This window comes from Patagioenas fasciata, chromosome Z (assembly GCF_037038585.1).
Source record: "Patagioenas fasciata isolate bPatFas1 chromosome Z, bPatFas1.hap1, whole genome shotgun sequence".
In the NCBI taxonomy this organism is placed as follows: domain Eukaryota; kingdom Metazoa; phylum Chordata; class Aves; order Columbiformes; family Columbidae; genus Patagioenas; species Patagioenas fasciata.
The window spans coordinates 47,348,920-47,367,041 of NC_092560.1; the positions used below are offsets into that span (position 1 = coordinate 47,348,920).

The 18,122-nt window shown below is 40.2% G+C and overlaps 1 protein-coding gene across 5 annotated transcripts in view; it reads right to left on the reverse strand.

The window, feature by feature from the left end:
• The window catches only part of FBXL17 (F-box and leucine rich repeat protein 17), a 380,831-nt gene extending 363,025 nt beyond the window's left edge, over positions 1-17,806 (reverse strand). For 2 of the 5 annotated variants that reach the window (XM_071801719.1, XM_071801720.1), the window contains exons 1-4: positions 16,914-17,806; positions 6,895-7,017; positions 4,082-4,339; positions 3,171-3,302 (exon numbers count right to left, since the gene is read on the reverse strand). In XM_071801719.1, coding sequence (XP_071657820.1) covers positions 3,171-3,302; positions 4,082-4,339; positions 6,895-7,017; positions 16,914-17,657 — 1,257 coding nt within the window. In that variant the 5' untranslated portion in view covers positions 17,658-17,806. The remainder of the gene's footprint in view (positions 1-3,170; positions 3,303-4,081; positions 4,340-6,894; positions 7,018-16,913) is intronic. The other 3 variants (XM_065861735.2, XM_065861734.2, XM_071801718.1) reach the window with 3 other exon arrangements.
• Positions 17,807-18,122: the final 316 nt, after the last annotated feature.

Here is an 18,122-nt window from a genome sequence, read left to right on the forward strand (position 1 = left end):
CTATACTGGAACTTGGGATTGTTCCTGCCCAGATGCAGGACTCTACACTTGCCCTTGTTAAATTCCATCAGGTTATCCCCCGCCCAACTCTCCAGCCTGTCCAGGTCCCGCTGGATGGCAGCACAGCCTTCTGGCGTGTCAGCCACTCCTCCCAGCTTAGTGTCATCAGCAAACTTGCTGATAGTACACTCAATTCCCTCGTCTAAATCATTAATGAATATAAATCATTAATGAATATATTGAATAATATTGGCCCCAGTACTGACCCCTGAGGCACTCCACTAGATACTGGCCTCCAACTGGACTCCGCACCATTGACCACCACTCTCTGGCTTCTCTCTTTAAGCCAGTTTGCAACCCACCTCACTACTCTATTGTCTAGACCACACCTCCTCAATTTAGTTGTGAGGATGCTGTGAGGGACTGTGTCAAAGGCTTTACTGAAGTCAAGGTAGACCACATCCACCGCTCTGCCATCATCCATCCACCTTGTTACATTCTCATAAAAGGCTATGAGATTGGTCAAGCATGACTTACCCTTGGTAAAGCCATGCTGACTGCCCCTAATGACCCTCTTATCCCTGATATGCCTTGAGATGACACCAAGGATAAGCTGTTCCATTACTTTCCCAGGGACAGAGGTGAGGCTGACCGGTCTATAATTACCTGGGTCCTCCTTCTTGCCCTTTTTGAAGACTGGAGTGACATTTGCTTTCCTCCAATCCTCGGGCACCTCTCCCGTTTCCCAAGACTTGGCAAAGATGATGTAGAGCGGTCCAGCAATGACTTCAGCCAGCTCCCTCAGCACCCGCGGATGCATCCCATCTGGACCCATGGATTTATGGACGTCCAGACTATTTAATTGTTCCCTAACCCAGTCCTCATCGACTAAAGGAAACTCCTCCATTAACCTGGCTTCATCCGGGGTCTCAGGGGTACAGGGTTCCCCAGGACAGCCTCCAGCGGAGTAGACAGAGACAAAGAAGGCATTCAGCAATTCTGCCTTCTCTGTGTCTTCTGCCACCAGGGCACCCAACTCATTCATCAGTGGGCCTACATTGCCTCTGGTATTAGTTTTATCTGCTATGTATTTGAAAAAGTTCTTCTTGCTGTCCTTGACCCCTCTCGCCACCTGTAATTCTAAGGAGGCCTTGGCTATCCTAGCTGCCTTCCTGCATCCTCTAACAGCAGCCTTATATTCCTCCCAAGTGGCCAGTCCCTGCTTCTATGACCCTAGCAAGGGGAAAAGCACGTCAATTTCTGTAGCTTTGTCATCTAGTGGAATAATTCAGGTCTTGTTTTATTCTAAAGGTGGAACACCCTGGAGTTCATAACAGCTTTACAATTCCTTCATGTTTGCATTTCTAGACCCAGATTTAAGGCGCTGAATGTGGACTTCAGCAAGCTAAATTAACTTTGCCACAAGTTTATTTTTTCCTGAAAAAATAAGGTTGGGAAGCAGTTCTAAATAAAATTAAGACACTGAAAACAATATAGGCATGAAGAACTGTGCGAAGCGTTAGTTTTGATAAGCCACTTGACAATTTTTAAGTGACAAAAAAATTAAAAGAAGTTTCCTATTAGAGAGTACATGTTTTTGTCTTATTTCAAATGACAAATTAATGTTACATTTCCAATAATGAAGGTAACGAAACAAAATAAAAGTGAAATCTGTCCTGATTGTCTTAAAAATGACAAGATACTTCCCGTGCCCAATTTCAACTAAGAACTTAGATGACATTTCAGATAATAAAACCAGAGAACTTTTAAGAGCTAACAATTGGAATGTCAACCTCTTAGGAAGCATTTCCAACCATAATGAGAATAAAAACTTCAATGGCATGAAGATGTAACTAAAAGGCCAAATTAACACCTTGCCTACATATTTTCCAATTATCATACAGTTATGCAGGTATTTATACACACAATAATCTTCATGTACAATTAAGTAATCATTTATGTACAATTATGCAAGCCTTGAATATGTATAATGAGTTTTTATTCCTTCATTCAAGGGTAAGTAATAGTTTTAATTTCCCTGCCTTTCTCCAGTTAATTTTTGCAGGAGTCTGCTTTCCTTTCAGGCTTCTCAGAACTTTCCTTTTTTTAAATTTTTTTTAATTAAATATTTTTTCACGTATTAAGGTAAGTATCACAAGGACTAATTTTCACAGTACTAAAGATTTTGTTTCAATACAAGAGGAGGGGACACACCCTTTTTTCTGCATTTAAACTATTCTGAGGTGTCAGTTTTGGCCATTATCTCTTATTTCTCAACTTCCTACAATTGTGATCAAAGCAAATAATTGGTGCGTTTCAGTTTTTTTTTTGTTTGTTTGTTTGTTTGTTTTTATAATAGAAACCATTCTCAAATGAACCATCTTAGGCATTAGTATCCATTTGTCTATTTTAAGCCAAACGTCAAATGACTCTGAACACAAGGTATGCTGTTTTCTTACAAACACAATTTATTTGTTCCAGTTCAGCAATTTTCAAACTAAAGGTTATAACCCTGATATTAGCTGACACTTAAGAATTCAGCTGCAAGCAAATTTTTCTACTTACTTGCAAGAAAGAATAAATTAAAAAGCCAGTGCTCTACTACATCATTTAGTAGACACTAGCTTTCAACATTAGAAACCATCATTTCATAGAGTGTTTATAATGACGACATAAGATAGTTTTATTAATCCTCAACAACTTCCACAGGCAAACTACTGCATCCTGATGAGAAAGTGACAGATTTCAATAAAAGATTATCTGAGTGTATTATTTGTAGTCAAGAACCCAACCTCCATACAGCTCTTAGTTCAGGTAAGCTTGCATGTTTTACTGTAGAAAAACATACTGGTATAAACGAAAGATACATTCTGCATGGACTAAGTATTTTTGTACACAAATCAGGCCTCTCCCAAACAATTAATCCTGGTACGTCATGTCAAAATCAAAAGTTAATGTATACATGTAATAGCCTTAGCTTAACTTGTACTTTGAGTCATGTTCTGAACGATCTCTATAGAATCTCAATTTTCACAGCTAGAGAACATTTTTAAGCAATTCACTGTCAAAAAGCAGCTATTCAGAAGAAAGTTTTAAGCAGACACAAAGCAAGGGAAAACTTTGACAATGGAAACACTGTGGAGAAATAAAAAATCGTGACAGGTACTTACTAGTTTGTTTTCTTGCATATAAATTCTTTGCAACTTCAGACAGCCTTTAGCTATAATGATCATTCCTTCATCTGAGATCTTGTAACATTGCCCAAAATGAATGTCTTTCAATTCTCTGCATTTCGAGCCCAGCTGCAATTAATTAAATCAAAGCAAGTATTTAAGAATAAAGGGAAAACAACAACAACAACACACCACACACAGGGTTTGACTGAACTGGAGAGTTGGGAGTTTTCTTTCTGCTTCTCTGCTCCCCCTTAAAAATCATCATTCTTTACAGGTTTTGTAAGTACTATATACAGAAAAGATAGATTATAATTACACACATGACAAAATGAGGTTGCTAAGTACAGTCAACAAAACAGAGCTAAAAGCAGCACATAAGAACTAAATTATTTTATGGGCATACATGTAAGTAGCTAACAATGCCTGTATGATGGACCACTGAGAGCATATTTGATTTAACCTAAATACTTCACAGCTTACTCTAAATGCTCATTTAACAGAAGAGAGAGAGTTGATGAAACCTTCCTGCATGCCAAACAAATTAAGATGTTGGTCACCTTCAGCTATCATGATGCAAAAAAGAGTTACTTAAACCCTGGTTCCAAATAGCAACTATGTTTAGGAAAACTCAGTCAGACAGAGGTGAAGGATGTCAAATCAGAGATTTCATTATTAAAGGGATATTTTTTAAAAATATAAAAAATAAGATTTATGTATAGTCATTAGAGACTAGAATTTACTGCATCAAGAAAATACCTCCATAAAACAGCTTTTAAAGTAGAAGAAGTCATTTGATTTTAATTAAATCCTAGAAGAGGTTAACTTCTTCCATGTCCCTTTTAGTACTTGCTAAGAGGTTGAAAGATACTACATTTACAAAAGAAATTTGTGGAATGGATTGTTACCTGCTTTAGGCCTTCATCAGTGAGTCTGTCTTGATTGCCTACATGCACTTTCTGAAGAAGAGGACACTGAGAGGCAACTGCAATAATAGAAGTGTCAGAAAGCTGTTTACATCTGTAGGCAGTATACCTTAGGAGTCCAGGACATTTAATTGCTAATATGCGTACTCCTTTATCAGACACATTGCGACAATCAGAAATATTTATTTCAGTAATATTTTGGCTTCTTGATGCTATCTTTTCCAACAGCTCATCAGTGACCTGTAAAAAAAAAATCCAAATATTCAAATGGAATTATTTTCATAAATATCTTTAATTTAGCACAAAAACTACTATTTGTAAGATGCATTTCCATATGCTATTGGGAGAATGAAAATACTTGTTTTCCAAGATAAGAACATACTGGTATAATGAGTTTTGAAGTTATCTTTGAAGAATTCTTCTCCAACACTTAATAACAGTTAGTGGTCCTCTTCATATTTTAGACAAAGAATTTGCCATCCTTTAGAAGAAAAGTATTTGTTTGCCCTTCTATAGCAGCACGCTACTTACATACGTAAGGTAGCACTGGCAGAGAAGTAGAAGGTTTTTAAGTCTTTGAAATGCAACAGGTTTATACTAAGGCTTTGGAAATCATCCAAAAACAGGTGCCAGCAAAGAAACACTACAGTGATGCAGGTAACAGTGGGCTTCTTAATAATGGAAAACAGTCACTTAAGGTGAATGAAACGATGAGAAGGAAAGAATACCGTAACAGGAAAAAAAAAGCTAATTAAACCCCAGAAGTTTCCTCCTGTTATTTGCTCAGTTTTAAAACAGAATACATGCATATTTTAAGTGTTAGTTTATGAAAGACCACTGAATAAGGTACACATACTATTTTTGCAGAGCTTCTTTGAAGAAAAATAGGTCCTATTTACTTCGTACCTGTACACACCGCAGTTACCCCATTCCCTGAAAATATGACCTACCCCAAAAATAAGCCCTAGCATGATTTTTGAAGATGCTGAAAATATAAGTCCAGCTTCAAAAATAAGCCCTAGTTACAGTTCATTCAAAAGTCAATTTAAGTAGTGTCCAGGCAGCTATACATGTAAAAAAGTAAAAAGTTTTGGAGCAAAAATTAATATATGACGCTGTCTTATTTTTAGGGAAACAGAGTAGCTAACATGCCAATAATTTTAAGAGAAGCCAGTCCTACAAAGAGCATAAGAAATGTAAGATATTCTTCATGCTCAACCTTATAAGTTAAACAAAGCCAAAGCAGGTAAGAAAACACAATTCATAGAACTCCCTCACTTTAAAAGCTCGGTTTCAAGAAACCTGAAGTGACATGATGAAAGTCTTTCTAACAAGAGCATTCAGAAGTACTTATGCACCACTTAGCATAGATGAGATTTAGCTTTAAGCCTTCAGAGGGCAAGAGAGCAACATGAATCTCTTGGTCCTCTCTTTCACAATTCTGAAACAAACACTTTCTTTGCTGCATTCAATCTGTTTTCCATTAGTAGCAAGTCTAATCTTTTTTCTTGCTATTTCATCAGGCAGCTGCTAGCTAGAAAACATGACAAAATAAAAATAAAATTAAAAAAAAATAAAATTCAAAAATTTAAAAAAAAAAATGCAAAAAAAAACCCGCTAACAATGCCTAAACAAACACCACCTCTCAAATCACAAACAACACAAAAACCCCACACCTCAACAATAACCACATATATCAAAACCATCAAACTCTCCCTATACATAGAGAAGGATAACATGTGTGCTTAGTATCAGCTTAGGAACTTAACAAAAAATTGGCAAGATAGGTTGAGTATCACTAAAGTTTATCAGTTGTGGCACTGCCTTAAGAAACCTTTGTACTAGAAATAAGCCTACACCTCAAGACAATGAAGAAGGCTGATATGACACCTTGTACCTACAGACCAAAAAGATGGACCTTTGGTCTGAGCATGCTTTGGTGCCACTTGAGAAAAATTCGACATAATTTTTCCGTAGTGGTTCTGAAATACATTAAACTAGTAACTCTAGAAGGAAGAGAACTTGAATGCTTTCTTATGAATTGGTGATCTGAATATAACATCACATGTACATATTTTATATCCAACGTAGATGAGTTCATGTTGCTGCTACTTCAAATGGGACCCACCAATGGTTATTCCCCTTCACCCTATACTTTCACAAAACTCCCAAGAAATTGTTTTATAAACCTCCGCAAGTAAGTAAGTAATAAGAAACCTAAACAGGGTGCCAAACAACACGGACATCCTCAAAAAAAGTTTTACAAGGAGTAGTGTTACCCTGAATAACCTACAGCTGGGCTCTGTAAGGATCTCACTAAATGAAGTCCATGAATCTCAGGCATATTTAATTCTAGGATCAGCCAAAGGCCTAAAAAACACAACCAGTAAGAGCCACATCAGTTAAAGAAAAATTAAAGACAAATTGTTACCAGTTAGGTGACCATTCTTCAAACTACAGCATCCTCAGAAAAGCTCATGCACATTTTTCAATTAATAAGATCTGATAGTTCTTGTGAATGGAACCACCACTACCTGATGCAGACCTGAGGCAGCTAACCCACAATCCGTTTCAAACAGCACTTGTCCTTATACTGTTTAACAAATGACCTCAGTCACAAGAAGCTACATTCAAAGGAGTCAATCTAAGGGTCCAGCCTCTAATAGAAAAATCCCTGAAAGCACAGGTATCACCATTTTATGGGTTTCCTTTGTGTACCTTTGTCAAGAGTATAATTTCTGAGAACAAATTCTGAGTCATCAATACACAATTTCTCCACAATGACATCTTCATACCTGTTGACGACTACTGAGATCCAGTTGCTTCCAAAACTGAAAATCTAAACAGAGGTCACGCCAATATTTACAGACTAATGACGCTGAGAGACAACGCTCATTCAGAGATAAATTGGAAAATATCTGTAAAGAAAGAAAAAAAAGATATTATTTGTCAGAAGCAATCCTATTCTACAGACAGAAATATTTTATTATTAACTCGTCTTGTAAAAGACAAAAGCATGCATTGCAACACACAGTTGTAGAACTTGTCCCCAACTTTATTAGTCAAGGACAATACCAAAAATCCTGCACCCCACAACATCTCACGATATTAGTAAGACACATCAGCACGACCAAAACTAGAAAGCATCCTACTTAAACACTCATTTCTTAGAGCAAATTTCAAATGTGCTTCTGAGATGGCATACATAAGAATTTGTAATACAAATATTAGCTCAATGTTATTTGCAAGCCATTTAAAAAGTGTTTTCATTCCCATTCTGATTCAGATAGAAAACCTTTCCTTTTCTTTCTTAACTGAATTAAAAAGAAGAGTCATAAAGGTACTGAAACATCAGTCTTGTGGGAAGAGGGCATGAGATGGTGGACCAGATCAGCAGAGTGGATCAGTGTCATACAAGGAAACTAAGCAGAGAATTAGCTTTTTACACCCCAAGGTTTTGAGCACAATAGCGGCCTGGGAAAAAAAAAAAAAAAAAAAAAACAAAACACCACACACCTGTAACTTTATGGCAGGCCCTTAAATCACTGTTACATTTGCTATATTCAGCCCTTCCTCAGAAGCACTGTTGTTAAGAAACATAAAAATGTGGTATGTCAACAGTTACACATGAAGGTACCCTGTAACCACAAGTTAACTTTAATCTACATGTCATCCTATAACAAAAAAAGGCAATTGTGGCGTTAGGATATCTACACAAGAATAAACTGCAAAAGGTGGAACAGTTCTCCCACTCAACTGATGAGGACATAAAGTACTAAGTAGAAGCACTACAGCCAATGTGCTCAAGAAAATCTGAAAATATCGGAGAGTGTCCACATGAAAACACTCAGGTCTAGAACATATGAAACATTCAAAGAAAGTACCAGGGCTGTTTAATCATGGAAAAGGGAGGGAAAAGAGGTAAACAAACTAGAGAGAACACCACTTTCGTCTTCTTCCTAGTGGGTAGGACAGTTAGTCTCAAACTAAGGATAATGAAGCATTGGAATGTAATACCTGGTAACTTACACAATTTCCACCACTGGTGGCCTTTAGAACACACTAGACAATCAACTGCCAACAATAACAAACATTACTGCCCTCTTGTCTAGGAGACGGCTTAGCTTAGCACTTTTAAATATGTATATGCCTATAATACCCACTAGCAAAGGAGAGTTGGCTGACTCTTCTAAAAGAAATATTTAATAAAATATAATAAGGGAGGGAAAAAAAAAAAATAAAAACCTAAGCAAATTCACCACCTTCTGTAAATGCTTGCAAGAGTTATCACTCTCATCATCTTCTAGCCACCCTTAAATTCAGTTTCATTCTCCAGATATATACTGATACTATGGAAAGTTACTTGTCCTGAATTTTAATTTTTTTTTTCTAATTTCCAAGGCTGTATAAATACAGCTGAAAGCTAAAACCACTCCTACCCCAAGTCTGTCCATTTAACTCCTGCTTATGACAGATGACTTTCTGCAGGCGTTGGGTCCACGAGTTAGCACATTTAATTCTTGAAAATTGTACTCAAGCATGTACACCTCCATGTCCAATACTCACTTTTTCCTCCTCAAATCCCTGTCTAATCCTCATTCCAGGCACCAGAGACACAGAAATATGCTTCTGCACTCTCAAAAGAAAAAAGAATACAAGTTTAATAGTATTTTCTAGACCCATTTCACACTTTGCCCCTGTTGGCAAGAGGCCGAGGTAGAGGAAGCGGAGTTCTACAAAACAAGGAAACAAAAACCCCTACTTGTGCTCCTTGCTCTCTCATCTCCCTCTCTTTCAGCTCAATTTCCTAAAACAGATGTCAGTGCCTCCTGCTTCAACCTTTCAAGTGATAGTTAAGATTAGTGGGATTTTCTTCACCTTCAATGAATGCAAAAGACCTTCTGGGCCTCCAGGCTACATCCTATTTAAGGACCAACACTCATAATGTTCAATACTGATGGCCTTATCATGCCTGCCAGACACAGTCAGCTCTTCAGTGTCAAGCTCTTGCTTCAGAGTAAGGGCTCACAAACCCATTAAAGTCTATAGTGAAAAGAAAAACTAAAAACGCAATGCCCAGGTCAGCAAAAGTCAACTAACAGATATAGCTAGCTTTCAGTCAGACCACATTCAATCTGCTGAATTCAATTCAAACAGTCCAATTTTATGTCCTTGATAGATACAACCACACAAATCCCTTACAGGAGACAATCCATGCAAACATGTTGTTTTACCTCTAAGCAACAAAACACAACTAATTCCACAGTACTATCTTCAGTGTGTTTGTACACACTTAGGGCAATCCACAATTCTGGATCAGGTGACGGTTTGATTGATTTCAATACAGCCAAATTAAGTCCTCGCACAGCAAAATTCAGACTGTCAAAAAACGGTGCCTGACCAAGTTTGGGGGTTTTCTTCAACCTCCTGGAACAAGGACTTTGTAAGACAATGGATGGGAAAGGGAAGAAGCAGTTGCTGGTTAATATTATTCAAGGGTCCAATGAGAGAAGCTAGAAATAAAAGGGTTTTTTCTGTGTAATTGACTCCTTTACCATCAAGTCCCATGCAACAGGCTTCAGACATCACACCCTTAAAACTTCCCACTGTTTCTCCGTTAAATATACGCTAGATATTTCAAGCTGTGCATCCAAAAAGGACTACTTTAAACTTGTGTGCTAAATCTTAGCATTTCAGCAGAAACAGGGAAGAAAAACAAACGAACAAACAAACAAACAAAAATCCCAACCACGAACACACCCCTATAAGTATCTTTTCTTATAAGATTAAACATAAGATTTAAATATCGTAAATCCGTGTCGTAAACTTAATTTATCTGTAAACACTTGATAACTTTTGTCTTAAGACAAGCTCCTCAAAGTTCAGACAAGAAAAGCAGATACCTAACTGTTCTTCTAATCAAACAAAATCATGAAGTCAGTCACACCCATGTTACTACAAAAAACATACAACACTAGAAAACTGTGTGTGTATTTGTTGACACAACATCCTCAGCAACAAGTTTTCCAAAATCAAAAACTCACATCACACAAATCAAATATGAAGTAAACATAAGCATAACACAAGAAATAATTTTAACTTATGAGAACTCTCCTAAATAAATAATAAAAGGTTTTTAAAAACTACAATCAAGAAGTTGTAATTATTGATTGCACAGACTTAAGAAACATTTGCCTGAAGAACAGAGGCAAGAAAATTCAGTTGATTGGTGATATCATTCTTTAAAGATACTAACTTTAAGAAAAAGAGCCTTATGAACATGAAGTCTATATAAGCAGCTTCTAAGCAAGTTCTATAAGAAGCAGGATACCAAATAACTCTATAAGCTGAGGCAGTCTGTTCCCTAACAATAGACCATAGGCCCCAGGGCAGATGATAAAAGGTGAACCATATATCCCTTATTTATGTCTATTATTTACATTTGAAAGATCTTTCAGTCTAACTAGAAGAGTAAAGATTTCTCTGAATGAAGTCTTTTCTTCTCTTTATAGAGCTTATTTTTTATCCAAGAACAACAGATATTTATGAAATCGTTTTCATTACATCAGCTAGATTTGTTTTCACACCAAAGCACTAACAACAGTACATATAAAAAACATTTTAATGTTCCTTACATGTAATGTAAACTTACACATTTCCTGGTGTCTAATGAACTTGACACATTCACTCTTGGAAAACTGCTAATTTGTTTATCAACTGGGCGCACATTTTTTCAGCAACTAATTGAAGTTTCAGTACCAAAAACAATTCTAAAGCACTATCCAATAAAAGAAATATGCTTAGTACATGCACCTTACTCTGAACTATAAAACACAGTATTTGTTAATTTCAAGCATACAGAAGCTAAGCTTCAAGTGATTTTACGTTTATGAAAGGATGTTTTGTTCTATTTCAGAAAATTAAAGAATTACCTATCAACAGAAGAATGGAAGACAGAAGGACAGAGAAATATTTGCTTAGTTTTTAAGAGGTTTCATCACTTTATCAACACATTACCTCAACTGAATATGGGAAACATGAATGATTAATGAGCACCTGAGTACAGGAAAAAGATGGAAGCACTCAAGGCACGTATCTCTGAAAGGAGCCTCAGTACACCCACAAAGGGAATCAAGTTAAAAAAGCTCTCGTGATTAACAAAAATGTGTCAGCCACGAAAAGTGATGGTGTGATTTCACATCACAGCCAGGATTCTTATGGCAAGCTGCCATTCATAGGAACATTTTACCCATCCCCATTCCTGGTTACCTTATTTATTGCACTGGATATAGTGACTGTACCTAAGAAAGTCTCTTCAGGCAGCAGATCCTGAGAAGTTTTGCAAGTTAGAGTGGTGTCAGATTAGCTACCAGAATCAACTCACTCTGTTATCACATGATCACTCCACAGAGCTCAAAACCAGCTGCAGGAATATACAGCCAGAGCTTACAAAAGGGCGACAGACACTGCCCTGAACAGCCACTTGCTAACAGACTGCCTTAGCTGTAATGCAAAACACAACTTTAGTTTCTGTCTAGAAGAAGCGACAGGAGACTCTGATACCACACCTTTCCTACTAATGGAAAGAAAGGGTTCTGACGAATAAGCAGATTATCTTTACTTGAAGGGGCTGATGAAGTTTTACTCCCACACACCCAACTGTCCTCTCTACAATACACCTGTGTTGCTTCTGAATCACCACAGTAGTTCAAAAACAGAAACACTAAAACATACCAAATTTGTGAAAGATCAAACACAGGTCAGGTAGCCTGAACAAAAGAAACAAATGAAAGAGTTACATTTAATTTACTTCCCATTCAACACTGCACAACTTGTGATCTGTTTTCTCCATGCAATAATACATTGCTTCAGGGATGCAGACCAAGCCAAGCAACATCTAAACAACATCACCAGAAATCAGCCATGGGTGGGGGGAGTGTCAAGGCATCCATCTGCCTTCAGGAAAAGTAGAAATTTCATTCCAAGACATTTGTCCCCTCCATCACTCAACTCATCCTGTAGCGTGAAAATCTACATGCTTACGCAAAAGCCACCTTCTCACACACACCTGTGGAAAGCAAAACGCCTATTTATTTTTATAATTCTGTAACAAATCACAAGAAGTAACAGGACATCTTTTAGAACTTTATTACTGGAATAACGTACATATACTATCTTTGCTTTTGTTACTAGTCTGCTAGCACACCTTTTCTTCACAACTGTGGTGCTCAGCTGCACTTCCAGAAGCTCAACAACAGCACAGTGAAATTAAAGCTAGTTCATTTCCCTACTGCAATCACAGGGTGACAGCAAGCTTCACATAAACAAGAAAAAAAAGTGTGTGTATATATATATATAAACACACACACACACACACATTAGTTATGTTATCCATTGCTACAGAAAAAGGAGTTGAGCAGAATAATAAAGATTGAAAGAGTAGAACATTCACTTCCCTGCATCAACCACAAAGTTTCGAAACCGTTTCTATTTTTCTCAGTGTTTTAGCTAAAAGTAAGGCTCAAAAAAACTCTAGACAGGATAAATGGATGGGAACAGCAGCATAAGAAGAAATATGGTATTACAGCAATGACTCCATGAACTTGTGGATGAAGTCTCATCCAAATGATACATTTTGATTGCCCCTGTCCCCTGGTTAAAACGGAAAAAAAAAAAAAAAAAAAAAAGAGTGCAATTATAACACGCGTATTTCAGTTGTAAGTTTATTTAAAAGGAATGTCAGCATTCAAAAGTCAGAAAGCAAAACTAAAGGTCTAAATCTGGCCTATCAAACCCACTTCAGATCACTCTGATAATCTTCAATGCAGTGCTAATAGCACACTGCTACCAGCACTGTATTTAGGATCAAGGTTATCAAATGCAAACATGGAAGTTATTACAGCAAAGAAAGAATGAGAAAAATATTTTCAAAAATATTGAGTAAAGATGCAAGAAAAGGAACCAGTAAAGCCTCAAATAATATATTTATGAAAAATTAAGTTAAATAAAATATATACACACATTATATCCACACACCAAAACACTTCCCTTGATACTGCACTAAGCTAAAACTGGCAGTCTCTGCTGCAGACAGAGCAGCATGTGTTCGTGCTTTATAAAGCCATCTATTCTAGACCCTTCTCTGTTTTAAAGCAAGTTCAAGCGTAGCTAAAACATCCCTGATAAGCACATCCCCATTACTGTCTAAAAAAGAACAAATAAAACTCCCAGCTACTCACACAACCTCAGAGACAGGAAATCACCTTTGCCAAGTCTTAATGTTCACACACTGTATCATTTTCCAAGTATCTCACCTAAATTTCCCTCACATCAAATTAAGATTATTATTTTTTTAACTTTTTATTTGACAAAGGTCAAGAATATAGACAAACTTTATCTCAATTTTCTCAAAACAAAAGACTGTATCTCAGTTTTCTTTCTGAATAGAAATGTCATTCAATTTGAAAAGAATCTTGCAACTACCAACACAGGCCATGTTTCCACGACCTCTAGCTCTTCTGTGACACCTATCCAATCTGTCTGTGGGTTTTTTAAGGACACCAGTACCCACAACCTAATTTGGAACTCTAACGGAGACTTTAAAAGCACCAAGCACAGCAGAGAGCTTGTTTTCCATGTTGTACACGCACAGTTTCTGTTAACACAACTCAAAAGAAGATGTGAAGTGTTTGAATCAGCATTACTAAGTTCACTCAGTCTGCAGACTATTTTACACCAGTTAACTTTTTTTAAACAGCAGCACTGCTAAGACATAACAGCTACAACAGGAAGATTTCTGCTTTCCAGAACAAATAGCAGTGAAATGGCAATAGGTACACGTTTGTGATTTATGGTACAAAGTTTTGAAAAACTTAGTGATACATAGCACAAGATTTTGTAACCTTCTGCATCGCATGCTTACAAACAGCTCCCTTATTTTATTCCATTCACACATCTGTCTAGGTTACAGTCGAGTTGAATGAACTATAATTCCCTAGTTCCCCCCAATTTTACATAAAATGTATTTAAATTACCCTTTAATAAAAGCTAATTGCCCTCATCTACAAAGCTTTAAGATGAAATTTTGCCCACTGTATAACACTTTTTTCTGATACATGTTTCAGTGACCACATGAAAAGCAAAACAACCTGTAAGCTTGTTTGATCTGTGGAATCACAGGTCTTTTATACCCCCATACTGATGAAGAGACCTCTTCCCCAGCCAAGGGAACAGGATTGACTGGCAATTAATTGCACTGTGAACTTCCTGATTCAGTAGGACCCAAGCCATGATCTGCAGGTCAAATTCAGTCTGAAAAGCCCTCCCATCCAGCCTGGTATTCTTCATTTAAGGGACACTTATCAACAGAACAGCACCTGAGCAGCCCATAGCAGTCACCTCTACCTGGGTAGCTATTACTCACGAGTTCCTACAATGCTTCTTTGTGTTTGTCTCCAGCCCAGGTACAGACAGGATGAGAGCCACCTGTGTGCTAGCACCACTGCTTCGAGAGGTTGCAAAGGCAGGAATCAAGGGAAGAGGGGAAAAAAAAAAAAAAAAAAAAACACACACACAAACAAACAAACAAAAACAAAACAAAACAAACAAAAAACCCACACGAGATCTGATTTCAGAGACTTCTGAGGATGGAATCTCTTGTCATTGTATTAAGGTTTGTGTCTCCACCACTTACTGCGAAAAGTTTAGTAAAACCTCAGGTATATTTGTCTCTCACTCTCTCATAATAAATTGGCTCCTTTGGAGAAAAGAATATATTTGGGATAGTCTATCTGTATCAAAACCCAGCATACAAAGGCCTTTGAACACCTGTATAATCCAGTTAGCAAGAAGCCTGGTCAGAGACCTTAAGTTAAAAATCCCGTAACAGAATAGGAAGCCATGCAAACAGCCAAAGAAAACCAAACAAAAAAAACCCACAAACAAACCCACCTAACCCATAAGCCTAGCTAAGGACTGATGGGCAATTTTTGGGTGGTGAGAGCTGGGGAACAACACATACTTAAAAAAAAAAACAAAAACAAAAAAAAAAAAAAACAAAAAACACAAACACAACAACCCCACACCAAACAGGTGAGTAGGTTGATTCCAGTTGCTGGAATTAAGGGCAGGCTTTCTCAAAAACATTGCAGAAGCAGCTGGACTATAGGGAGACCAAAGAGATAAAATAATTGGGGGAATCAAGGAACACAAAAAAAAGCCCTTTAAAATACAGATAAGCTACTGTGTCAAGGTAAAATAGAAAACCATATGAAAAAAACATTTAAACTAGTCCGGAGGTGAGATGGGCATGACATAACTAATAAAAGAAACAGTTTATAGCAGAGTTAGAGATTGGTATTTTCAGAAAAGTGAAACTGAATGAGTACTGAAGTAACCACAGAAGAGTGCTCATACCACTGCTTAGAAAAAGCACTGAAGTCATACTAATCAAGTCAGTCTGATTGCATATCCAAAGACAACAGAATATTAAAAAAAAATTGTCATCCAATAATAGCAGCAAATGGATTATTTTTAGAAGAAATAAAAAAACAAAGCTTCAATTCCGCAATCACAGAAGAGATTAATTCAGATATGATAGTTCACGAGTTTTAAATATTTGTCAAAAAGGAATTTGAATAGTGCATCTATGAAATATGATGTACCCTTACTAACATATTCATGTGTACCCCCCAAAAAAAACACCACACACAACAACAAAAAAAAAAACAACAGAATTCATTTTATGTGCAAGACACAGGTAAGTAGATTGTTATTGTCTGATAACAAAAGAGTGACGGAAGTACTTTCTACATTGGGGTGTACAACTAGCACTGCATGAAGAACAGGAAGAGTCATCTGTCTCAAGCTCCTTCATTACCATGCCTTGCTTTAAGTTTAGCCATCTGTGCCCAGAGTAAACTGCTGTATATACTGAAACCCTATTCCCCCGAATTCAAAGACACACTTCCATCAGACTATGGAAAACATCACATGCTTCAATTCAAGCCAGATTCATCTTCTTAGCTACGGTTTAGCTAAAGAAAATCAGAGCTAGACGAACAGAGTAGCTTAAAAATGGAAAGTCATTCTCAATGAGAACATTTCTACAGGAACCAAAAGATAATCAAGGGAACAAAAAAAAGAAAACAGGACTGTTCTTTGAAGATACAGAGAAAGAGCTTATGAAAGCATGTAATTCAAGAAGGCTACAAATATTCAGGCTGACTGTGGAACTGATAAAGCTGAAATTTACTCAAAATACACAGTAATACATTTTTTCCCCAATCAATATTGAAAACTTGTCTACATAGTTCTGCCCTACACAGAAGCACTAAATACAGTGATTGTCCTCCCTGCTGAATATTCCATCAGCGATGGAAGAAGCTACCTGTGAAGGACACATTAGGAAGTTCACCGGTACTAATCAAAATTACAGGTAGCTTCTAGAGTTTGTCTTCAGTTAATGACTCACAATGCCGTTTACCACGACAAACCAAAACGAAGAGGAAAGACAATACTCAAACAAAAAGAAAAAACACACACACGCCCCTATGTATTTTCCCGGTGTGCTCGTACATCCGCGGTGGCCGGGGCACCGCGCTCCTCGGCAGCCACCCCGCGGCCCCGCAGGCGGGGGTGCGGGAGGAGATGCGGCCACCTGCCGGGCTGGAGGTGGTCAGACCTCCCCGGGGCGGGACAGAGCAGAACTAGCCGCCACGGCCGAAGCCGCAGCGCCCCCGCGCCCTCCCCGGGGGCAGGCCCAGCTCCGTGCCACCGCGCCCCGCCTCCCCGCGGGGAGGGAGTACGGACCCACCTTGAGCAGGATGGAGGGTGGCAACTGGTTAATGTCCGGGGCCGGCGGCGGCAGCGGCTCTCGGCAACAGTCTTCGGGGTGCTCCAGCGGCTCCTCGCAGCCCCTCTCCTCCTTCTCTCCCTCCTCCTCCGGCGCGGGGGGCGGCGGCTGCGAGTCCGGCTGCCCCCCGCCGCCGCTGTCCCCGTCTGCGCCCCGGGCCGGCGCGCCCCCACCGCCCGCCGCGCAGCCGTCGGCGGCGGGCAGAGAGCAGGGCTGCGCATCCCCCGGACACTGGCAAGCGGCGGCCTCGGACTCCGCCGCGGCGGCCGCGCAGCGGGGCTGCTTGCAGGGCGGGCTGGCAGGCAGGCCGGCCCCCTTGCGCTTGCACACCATCTCGGAGGCGACCTCGCCGGGCGGCCTGGCCGGCCCCAGGAGGCCTCGCACCGGCGAGGGCAGCAGGCCCGAGAGGAGGAAGCGCTGGCAGCGGCCCCGCGGCTCCCAGGTGGCAGGCGGCAGGCGCAGGAGGCGGCGGGCGGCGCGCTGCTCCGCTGTGGCGAGAGCCGTGTAGGGCGACGGTGGCAGCAGGGGGTCCCTGGCGGGTAGGGGCTGCTCTGGGACAGGAGGGCTGGCGCTGTGCACGATGAAGCAGAGCATGCAGGGCCCGCGCAGGAAGCAGCTCCGGCTGCGCGGCGGTACCGTCCTCCCCCGGCGGCAGCGGCGGTCCCGGCTCAGGCTGCTCGACTCCTTCGAGAGCAGGTGGCCCATATAGGAGATGGCGAGGCGGAGGGGCCCGCGGGGTGTCACCTGCGGGAGGCGGCGGCGCGCGCTGTCATGCTGCCGGCGCGGGCGGCAGGTGGCGGGGCCGAGCCAGGACGGGACGCGGCGGCGGGGCTGGTTCCGGGACGCGGAGCCGAGAGGGAGAAGCTTCCGCTACCGCCGGCCTGACCTCCCCCGGGGGAGGTGCGAGGGCGGTGCTCCGCCGACAGGCCGCCGCCGGGCGGGATTGCTACTGGCGGCCGCTCTGGGAGCCGGAGGCACCAGGAGCGGCCTTGCGGGACCTTGCGGCGGCCGGGGCAACGGCTGCGGCCTCTCCGGCAACGGCCGAGCGGGCAGTTGCGGAGCGCCGGTAACAGCGCCCCGGCAGGCGCAGCCCCCCGTACGGACACACACTGCGCGTGTGGGCGTACGTGTGTGCCTCTGTATGTCCAGATGTGCAGTGTACGTGCTTTA